The 9,914-nt window shown below is 59.4% G+C and overlaps 1 protein-coding gene across 2 annotated transcripts; it reads right to left on the reverse strand.

Moving 5' to 3' along the window:
- Nucleotides 1–2,151: 2,151 nt before the first annotated feature.
- LOC140900656 (protein mono-ADP-ribosyltransferase TIPARP-like) lies at nucleotides 2,152–6,588 on the reverse strand. 2 transcript variants are annotated; one of them, XM_073318251.1, is made up of 6 exons: nucleotides 6,335–6,588; nucleotides 5,204–5,559; nucleotides 4,620–4,791; nucleotides 3,678–3,865; nucleotides 3,327–3,587; nucleotides 2,152–2,891 (listed from the first exon to the last, which is right to left on the reverse strand). In XM_073318251.1, the coding sequence occupies exons 2-6, from the start codon at nucleotides 5,545–5,547 to the stop codon at nucleotides 2,450–2,452; spliced, it is 1,407 nt and encodes a 468-aa protein (XP_073174352.1). In that variant the 5' UTR covers nucleotides 5,548–5,559; nucleotides 6,335–6,588; the 3' UTR covers nucleotides 2,152–2,449. The 2 variants fall into 2 exon arrangements, with proteins under 2 accessions (XP_073174352.1, XP_073174353.1); XM_073318252.1 differs by having other exon boundaries at nucleotides 5,204–5,698.
- Between the last annotated feature and the right edge of the window lie 3,326 nt (nucleotides 6,589–9,914).

The following is a 9,914-nucleotide window of genomic DNA, read 5'->3' on the forward strand; positions in this document are numbered from 1 at the left end:
TCTGGACCCTCAGCTACCACCACCACCTGGGAACCCCGACTGGTTCGAACGTCACGGAGTGGTGAGAACCCAGCTCTCTCTCGGTATAGCCTTCTGACCCTGTGATCAGTTATAGGTTTGTAAACCTGACTTTTATAATTAAATTTAAGTTAGATTTAATATTATAACTGCTTTGTTTGTTTGGCTCCTCTTTGGTTACTACCTGGCAATAAATAAATTTCATGATGAAGCTGGTTGCTTCTCTCTCTCTCTCCCCCCCCAGCTCATGAGTGTTTTTTGGTTTCCTCATTTGCTCTGCAGCCACGCTCCTCGTACCTAAGCTAAAAGATCCCTACAATGCCCAAAAATCCCGTGGGGTTTGCTCATCAAGTGGGTTACTAGCAGAACAAGTGTAACATGAAAGTGGGGCTAGAGACGTGCTGAACCCGGGGCATATGAGGGTGGCAGACTGAAAGTGTTGCTTGACCCCATCTGCTCAGGCGCACTCTGATCCAGTGCCCATGGCATAGGAGGGTGGCAGCCTGGAGGTGCTGTTTAACCCAACCTGCTGAGTCCAAGGCCATATGTGGGTGACAGCTTGGAAATACTGCTTGACCCAGCCCACTGAGCCCAGGGACATATAAGGGGTCAGCTTGGGTGTGCTGATTAACCCGGTCCTCTCAGATGTTCTCTCTTACTGTGTGTGTGTGTTCGTCTGATTCTGGGGCTGGAGGGACCCAGCCCTGGGGAACCTAGGTCCTGCAGGGTAGCTCCATTGGGAGGGACTTGCAGCAGGGAGAAGCAGAGCTCCATATGAGAACACAAGTGACACAAGCAGCACATTGATAGAAGTATAAACCCCCCCCTCCCGCCGAAGAGTAACCCTAATAAATGAGCATACCCGAAAGTAACGGGCAAAGCTGGTAACAAGGGGGACATTGGGGCAGAGCTGACACCTGAGGGTCCCTGCCACCCCGCAGGGCTCAGTCTCTGGGGCTGTTTGCCCCCCCACAAGGCTGCCAGCTGGGGGTGGGAGCCTGGTTAGCGACAATTGCAGGGTGGTTTGGGGGCTGTGGGAAGTCTCTCTGTGAGCGAGCCAGGCCCTAGACCCCGGCAGCTCCAGCCCCACCACCTGGGACAGCTGGTGTCAAACCCACAGCTCCCTGCTTCCTCCTCTGGGCCCTCCATCGCCCTCACACAGGGCCCCCTGCATCCCTATGGCAACCTCCCTGACTGATGCTCAGGAAACAGAGGCAGTGCTGGGAAAGGGGATTCCCCCAGCCGTGCCGCCCCTCCTGACCCCAGTGATGCAGCCCAAAACTCTTCCCTTGACACACCAGGACCAGGGGGACCAGCACCTGTCGCTCAGGGGGCAGGGAATGATCTGGGCTGTGGGGATGGGGGCGGGGAAGGAGAGGGGACTTTGCTGCAGGGCTTAGGCAGGAAGCAGCAACACCCCAGCTGCCTGGGCTTGGGGGTAGAGGGACGACTTGGACCTAGGCCCATCCCCCTGACAGCAGAGGACCCCAGAGATGTGGCCGCAGCGGTGCTTACTTCCCACCAGGAATCTGGCAGAGGCAGGGCTGTGGGGGGAGATGGCTGAGAGGGTGGGAGCTGGGCCAGCTTCACAGGAGGTACCAGCCTGACATCAGCCCATGGATTGGACCTCCTCAGCCCAGCAGCAACGGGGGGCAATGGGGGGCTGATGACTGGAGTCTGTGACAGATCCCCCCCCAACATCACACAACCCCCCTCTCCCAGACTGTGGGCAGTGCACTGCTGGGATAAATCTTGGGGTAAACCCCATGTTTCTCCAGAGGGAAGGCTCGCAAGCACCCCGGTGCCCACGGCCATGGGGCACATGGAGTCGGGGAGTTTGCAGGGCCTGGGGGGGTGGGTGCAGGTCAGGAGTGACCCTGGACAATGGCTCCTCAGTGACTTTCTCCCCGTCCCTGGTGCCGGGGGAGCAGGCCGAGCCATTCTGGGCAGCAGGATCTGACGGCAGGCCTGTGTCAGGCCCATGGCGCCAACTGCCCGCTGAGAGCAGAAAGACAATGTGATTGACCCCGCACGGCCCTGACTCCTCCCTCCAACCTGGGGCGCCAGGGCCCAGGGTGGCAGCACCAAGCTCTATTCCAGTCAGTGCCAAGGGTGGGGTGAGGGACTCAGGGTCTTCCACACACTCCCACCCCCTGGGAGCAAGCTGCCCTCTTCACCTGTGACTAGGGTTGCCGACAGTCCCTTATTATAAGGGCCATCCCTTATTTTTTCCATCTCTGTACGGCAAGACTGGGAGTCACTGAGTGCTGCTAAAAGCAGCAGAAATCCCCCTGGTGAATGTAGGTGAGTCCTTCTTAGTATTGTTAAATAATAATAATGATCTCAGGAGGAGGGGTGGGGCTAAGAAAACCGTCCCTTATTTTTGAAGTACAAAGTTGTCAACCTGACCTCTGACCCCCAGTAGTCCCCATCACGAGTCCACGGCCACGGGCTCGGAGAGCAGCTTGTAGCGGATCAGGAAGTAGGGGTAGCACTGGCAGCTGTCAAAGATGACGAAGATCTGTGGCTTCTTAGCGCAGTCCGTGCAGGAGTCGTACAGGCGGCCGTCGTGTGCTGGTGGGGGGCGCCGGAACCTGGGCTTGCCCCGCGCCCAACGCCCCACCAGCACCTTGGCCAGGAACATGTGGCACAGGCTGTCCTCGCCCAGCTTGGCGTAAGTGTGGGAGTAGGAGGCGTCGGTGGCGAAGTAGCTGCCCTGCCCGTAAGCCTCACCGTTCTCCCCTGACACCCGGGGGTCAAAGTTCATCTCGCAGATAGGCTGCACTTTGCTGGCCATGGTGCCGTGGAAGAGGTGTCTCTCCAGGAAGCACCGTGACGCACAGGGACGGATCTGGGCCATGAACTTCTTCTGGCTGGAGGGCGGGACAGATTGGGGGGGAGGGGGTCACTGACAATCTGGAGCCCCACCCACCCGCTCCCTTGGTGCATTGCCCCAGGCTTGGATATGATGGGTCAGGCACCAAGAGCAGCCAGGAGTCACCACAGTAAGAAGCCGGGATCGCCAGCTGGCTAGGGACGGGCAGGGTGCCCCAGGTGGGTTCGTGGCTCCAGCCCAGCCGCATCCACGACCCAGAGCATGGGGACCAAGACCACAAAACACCAGCCTTTGGGCGATTCCCATTCCCAGCCCAGGGGGAACCACGCCCCAGGATTAGTGCACTTGCGCTACAGTTCCAGCCGCCATCGCAGCCCTGGGGCAGCAGCCAGATACGAGGGCACCAAGGGAAAGTCCCGAACCCACTAGCAGCCCCCCATGCCCAGCCCAGCCCCATGTCTGCCCTACTTACCCACAGTATTTCTGCCACAGGTGGTCATTCCGGACCCGGTAGACGGCCAGCACCAGAGCCTTGTCCTCTGCCAGAGTTTTGTGGAACAGCGTGCATGTGGTCTCATAGGCCCTCTCTGCTGGTGCCACTTCTGCAAGCGTGTACATGGTGCCCACTGGGGCCTTGGGGACCCAGTACGCAGGGTATGGGCCCCAGTAGGCGCCCTGGGGGTCCTCCCCAGGGATGGCGCTGGGGGAAGAGAGGGTGGCGCCTGGACCTGTCCTGCCAAGAGAAGACACACAAGGGCATGGCTAGTGGCGGGAGCCTCTTGGGTGCCCAGGGGCAGGGATGGCACCTGGCCAGAGCACTCACCGCAGGTGGGGCGCCAGGCGCCAGGATGGGCGGAAGATTGGGCGGCGCAGGACGCGCCGGGTGAAGCCCGTACGCACATTGCGCTGGGTCATTTTCTTCAGGTCCACATTGTACAGCTGGCCACGCAGCTCAAAGGCGTGGTTCCACATCCCCTTCTCGAAGGCCGCCAGCAGCTCCCATCGCACCGGCTGGGCACAGAGAGACGCCATCACGGGACGCCCCTCAGCCACATTCCTCCCAGCCACGCACCCACTCCCGGCCACGATGCTCCCCAGCCACGCAGCCCCACCACCTCCCTTAGCTACGCCACTCCCCCAGCCACGCAGCCCCTCCCCAAACCACGCCACTCCCCCAGCCACGCAGCCCCTCCCCAAACCACGCCACTCCCCCAGCCACGCAGCCCCTCCCCAAACCACGCCACTCCCCCAGCCATGCAGTGCTACAACCCTCCTCCGATACCCCAGCCACACAGCCCCCCCAACCATGCCCCTCCCCTACCCACCCAGCCAGGCCACACCTCCAGCCACACAGCCCCTCCCCCTTCCCAACCATGCTGCTCCCCTGGCCACCCCTCAGCTACCCCAGCCACACAGCCCCTTCCCCAGCCAGGCAGTGCCACAACCCTCCTCAGCTACCCCAGCCACACAGCCCACCCAACCATGCCCATCCCCCACCCACCCACCCACCCAGGCCACACCTCCAGCCACACAGCCCCTTCCCCTTCCCAGCCATGCTGCTCCCCTGGCCACCCCTCCCCCTCCTCAGCTATGTCACCCCCAGCCACACAGCCCCTCTCCCAGCAACCTCTGCCCCTCCTCAGGCACCCCAGGTCCCCCCAGCCACACTGCTCTTCACCCCGGACCATCCAGGCCTAGCCTTCCATTTCTCTCCCCTGCATCCCCCACACCCGCTGCTCTCCTGGGATCACCCCCCTTCCCTCACCTCCTCGTACATGAGCCACTCGCCCCACTCCTCCCAGTACACCTGCCACTCCGCGGGGAAGTAGGGGCTGCGGCTGGGGTCGCCGCTGTTGGAGAGGCGCCGGACGCGGTCATAAAGCTGGGTGGGCTTCAGGTCCATGGAGTTCAGGTTGAGGGTCCAGGATAAGCCGGCCCTGGAAGCGGGGGGCAGCGGATAAGTCACCAAGGGGCAGGAACCACAGGCAACGCCCCCCCCCCCCCCATGCTGGCAGTGAGTAGCTGGGCGATGCCTCCCTCTCTCCCTCTGTCCTCAGCCAATGCTCTGGAATGCGTTACCTAGGGAGGTGGTGGAATCTCCTTCCTTAGAAGTTTTTAAGGTCAGGCTTGACAAAGCCCTGGCTGGGATGATTTAACTGGGGATGGGTCCTGCTTTTGAGCAGGGGGTTGGACTAGATGACCTCCTGAGGTCCCTTCCAACCCTGATATTCTATGATTCTCCTGGTAGGGGGCTGGGACTGGAGCACCCGGGAGCTCCCCCCACAGCCAGCGCTCCCGCCCCGCTCCCCACGGCACCCCCTGCTGGGCCACGTCCAATCAGCCACGTACTTGTCCACGAGCTCCACGCTGTGGTGGCTGGTGCTGCAGTAGAGGTTCTCCAGGTGCTGCTGGGCCGACGTGCCAATGCTCAGCCACACCCCATCTGCCTGGCGCCGCATCTGCCAGTGGAAGGGGTTGGGGGTGTGGTGGCGCGGGCAGCGCTCCCGCTCCAGACACTGCCCCAGCAGGAAGCTGTCGCAGATCAGGATGCCGTCTTTCTGGTGGACATGGACCTCCTCTGGACCAGCCAACTCCAGGACCTGCCCGCCCAGGCCATGCCCCTCGGGCTCCAGTGTGAGCAGCAGGGGGTACTGAGCCAATCCCAGATGTGGGCGCTTGGGCTTCTCTGCCATCTTGATCAGGCCCTAAGGCAGGATGAGGGGGCGGAAGTCAGGGCAGAGATGGGACCTGATGGGAAGCCAGGCCAGGGCTCGGGGCAGACTGAGCCTGGGATTTGGGATACCGGGGGGCATCTGGGTGCCATTGGTTGGAGGGGCACTGGTGCTGGAAGGAAGAGCAAGGATCTTAAAGGGGATGCTACCCCCGGGGTCAGAGAATCGCTACGGGCGGGGCGGGGGGCGCATCAGTGTTGGCAACAGCTGGCCCCAGCTCTAGAGCACCCCAGCATTGGGGTGTGTGTATAGGGGTGTCATCCCCAGTCTACGGATGGGAAAACTGAGGCTCTGGACTTGCCCAGCAGGTCAGTGGCAGAGCTGGGAGAGGAACCCCAGCCCACTCGACTAGCCTCAATACCTTGGCCTGCTGCAGTCCCACCAGTTTGCAATGGGAGCTACAGCACCCCCCCCCCTTATTATATTGGAGAACTACACCGAGTCTCCAATCAGCAGCCCCTCCCACGAAGCCGAGTCCCCCAGAGACCAAGGAAGCCCCTGCAGATCCCAACTGGGCCCACAGAGGGGAGGCCAGGGGGTACACAGCCACAGAGGCAGCACTGCCCAGTTGTCAGGCTCCTAAGGGAGACAGAGTGCCCCATCCCTCTCAGCAGCCTCATGGCATTGACCCTGGGCGGGAGGGGGGGAGGGAGACGGGAGACATGGGCCTGGGTCCCCGGGGCAGACAGAACATTTCCTCCTCCCCCCTTGGGGATCCCCCAGCTGATCCCCCAGCCCCACCTCTCACCTCCTCTGCTGGAGTGTTGTAGTTGCAGACTCTTACTTTTGCTTTTGCTTTGCTGGCCCCGCTGAGTCATAGAGCTCTCTCCCACCAACCCCTCAGCATGCCACCTGCATGCACAGAAAAGGGGGGGCTGGGGCTTCCCCCTAACTCCTGTTCTAAGCCTCTCACCCCCTCTGGATTTCAGGGAGAGAAGTAGCTCAGGGCTTGGCCCAAAGCCCCACCACTAGGGTTGTCATCTTTCTAATCCCACAAAATTGAACATCATGCCGGCCCTGCCCCTTCTCTGAGGCCCCGCCCCTGATTGCTTTATCCCCCCTCCCTCCATGGGTTGTTTGCTCTCTCCCTTCCTGTCATCAGGCTGGAGCAGGAGATTTGGGTGCAGGAGGTGGGTGAGGGCTCTGGGTGAGGCTGGGAATGAGGAGTTTGGGGTGCAGGAGGTGGCTCTGGGGTAATGGGTTGGGGTGTGGTGTGGTGTGGTGTGGGGGGCTCCAGGTGGGGCTAGAAATGAGGGATGCAGGAGAGGGATCTAGAATGGGGCAGGGGGTTGGGGCACATGGGGGTTGAGGGCTTCGGCTGGGGGTGTGGGCTTTGGGTGGGGCCAGGGATGAGGGGTTTGTGGTGCAGGAGGGGTCTCTGGGCTGTGGCTGAGGGGTTCAGAGTGTGGGAGGGGGTGCAGGCTCTGGCTGGGAGTGCAGGCTCTGGGGTGGGGCCAGGGATGAGGGGTTTGGGGTGCAGAAGGGGGCTCCATACTGGGGCTGAGTGGTTTGGAGTGTGTGTGTGGGGGGGTGTAGGCTCCGGCTGTGCCGCTAACCAGACTTTTACAGCCCTGTCAGCAGTGCTGATGAGAGCCACCAGGGTCCCTTTTCACCTAGGTGTTCTGGTTGAAAACTGGACAGCTTGTAACCCTATCCACAGCAGGTTGGGGGGCAGCACTGGGAGTGGAACCCTTACTGCATATGAACAGCTGTAAAGTAGGTAACTGAACCCAAGAATCCTGATTCCCTGCCCCACTTTAACCCATTATACCTCACATCCTACCTAGAGCCATTGATAGAAACCAGGAGTCCTGCTTCTCCCTCCCCCACTCTCAGGACTCCCTTAAAGGAGTAAATATTTGTACCACCAGGATTTGCATCTGCTGGACAAACACAAAAATGACTTTGGCTCAGCCTCTGCCTTGCCCTGCTTTCTCTTTCGCTTCACGCTGTCAATAGCAGGGCTGTGCTGCATTTTGCACATGGAGCCCAACGGTGGGCAGGATGAGCTCTTGGCTACTGCAAACAATGGCAACCTCCTTTGAGGAACGTTGTGTGGGAGTTTGTTCTTCCCAGGTGTTCAACTATGGTGTGGCTTGATCTCTCACCACCCTGCACCTGCTGTGATCAGAGCATGTTCAGTATTGAACAAACATCAGTTTGTTCAATATCTTCATAAATGATCTGGAGGATGGTGTGGATTGCACTCTCAGCAAATTTGCGGATGATACTAAACTGGGAGGAGTGGTGGATACGCTGGAGGGGAGGGATAGGATACAGAAGGACCTAGACAAATTGGAGGATTGGGCCAAAAGAAATCTGATGAGGTTCAATAAGGATAAGTGCAGGGTCCTGCACTTAGGACGAAAGAACCCAATGCACAGCTACAGACTAGGGACCGAATGGCTAGGCAGCAGTTCTGCGGAAAAGGACCTAGGGGTGACAGTGGACGAGAAGCTGGATATGAGTCAGCAGTGTGCCCTTGTTGCCAAGAAGGCCAATGGCATTTTGGGATGTATAAGTAGGGGCATAGCGAGCAGATCGAGGGACGTGATCATTCCCCTCTATTCGACATTGGTGAGGCCTCATCTGGAGTACTGTGTCCAGTTTTGGGCCCCACACTTCAAGAAGGATGTGGATAAATTGGAGAGAGTCCAGCGAAAGGCAACAAAAATGATTAGGGGACTGGAACGCATGAGTTATGAGGAGAGGCTGAGGGAGCTGGGATTGTTTAGCCTGCAGAAGAGAAGAATGAGGGGGGATTTGATAGCTGCTTTCAACTACCTGAAAGGGGGTTCCAAAGAGGATGGCTCTAGACTGTTCTCAATGGTAGCAGATGACAGAACGAGGAGTAATGGTCTCAAGTTGCAGTGGGGGAGGTTTAGATTGGATATTAGGAAAAACTTTTTCACTAAGAGGGTGGTGAAACACTGGAATGCGTTAGCTAGGGAGGTGGTAGAATCTCCTTCCTTAGAGGTTTTTAAGGTCAGGCTTGACAAAGCCCTGGCTGGGATGATTTAACTGGGAATTGGTCCTGCTTCGCGCAGGGGGTTGGACTAGATGACCTTCAGGGGTCCCTTCCAACCCTGATATTCTATGATTCTATGATTCATGCGTAGGCAAGCATCCCTAGCCTGGCCTAAGCCAGGTATGAGTTGGGTTTCCAGGTGAGGGAGACAGATCTTCAAACATGCACAGTTCTTTTTACCTCCTTCTTTTTTAACCACCTTCCAACTGCCTCCTCCCTGCCAGAGGCCAAGCCGCTCAACCTCCCGAGCTGCCCTCTCATTGGGTGTCTCTCTCCCCTGGCAGCATTCGATGCTGGTGCATCACAGCTGCAGGCCCTAACACTCCCCATCTTGGGCCAAACTGCAGCAGGTCCTAGGACTGGGGTTAGCACATAGTCGGGGTTTTACGCACACTCGCCCTCAGATTTTAGCAGACCATGCGTCATGTTTTGGCATGGACAGTCCCTTTTTTAAGCCATGTCCTGGCCGTCCCAAGTTTTTTGGCAAAAGTGGGCATTTGTCCCATTTTCTCGTGGTGACTTAATCAGTTGGCGAAAACAAATGGGATAAAGACTGACTTTTGTCAGAAAAGTGGGGTGTGGTGTGGAGGAACATGGGGGGGGGGGGAGTGGTAATGCCGGCCCCACGCGGGGGCAGGGCTTGAGCAAGTGGGGAGGTCGGGGTTGGGTGAGCGGTGACCCCAGCCTTGTGTAGGGGCTTGGGCCAGCCCTGCACTGTGTCCCATCTTCCCACTGGGAAATATGGTCACCCTAGATTTAAGGCCATCTAAGGGGCATGAAACGAGGGCTTAGGAGGAAGAGGTGTTACCTACTGCCCTGCTCGGCAGATCACAATTACCGGAGGTCGGTCCCATCACCCCATTGCGCAAACGGGGAAACTGAGGCACGGGGTGGGGAAGTGATGTGTGGAGGTCGCCGCAGGGGGCCGGCTGAGGGCGTGTCCCACCCAGGAGCTGATAGCCTGCATGGATAGAGGGGTGGGGTTTGCAGGCCCCGCCCACCAAGGAAGCCCCATGGGAGCCAGCATGGCTGCCCCCCCCCCCGCCCTCAAGGTCACGACCCCGGAGAGCTCAGGGTGCCCGGGTTAGGGTCATGACCCCACGCCGAGGGGGGCCCACACAGAGAGGATAAAGGCTCCTTCCGGTCATGTGACATGTGATCCCGCCAGCCACTGCACAGGGCTGGAGAGACGCATTACGTCACCGCTTCACTGGTCGCCATGGGAACTATCCCGCCCTTCCACGCTGCCCCCCTCCACCCCAGCCCGGGAGGCGGGGACTGAGCGACCGAGAGGGCGCCT

The sequence above is a fragment of the Lepidochelys kempii genome, chromosome 20 (genome assembly GCF_965140265.1).
Source record: "Lepidochelys kempii isolate rLepKem1 chromosome 20, rLepKem1.hap2, whole genome shotgun sequence".
NCBI lineage: Eukaryota > Metazoa > Chordata > Testudines > Cheloniidae > Lepidochelys > Lepidochelys kempii.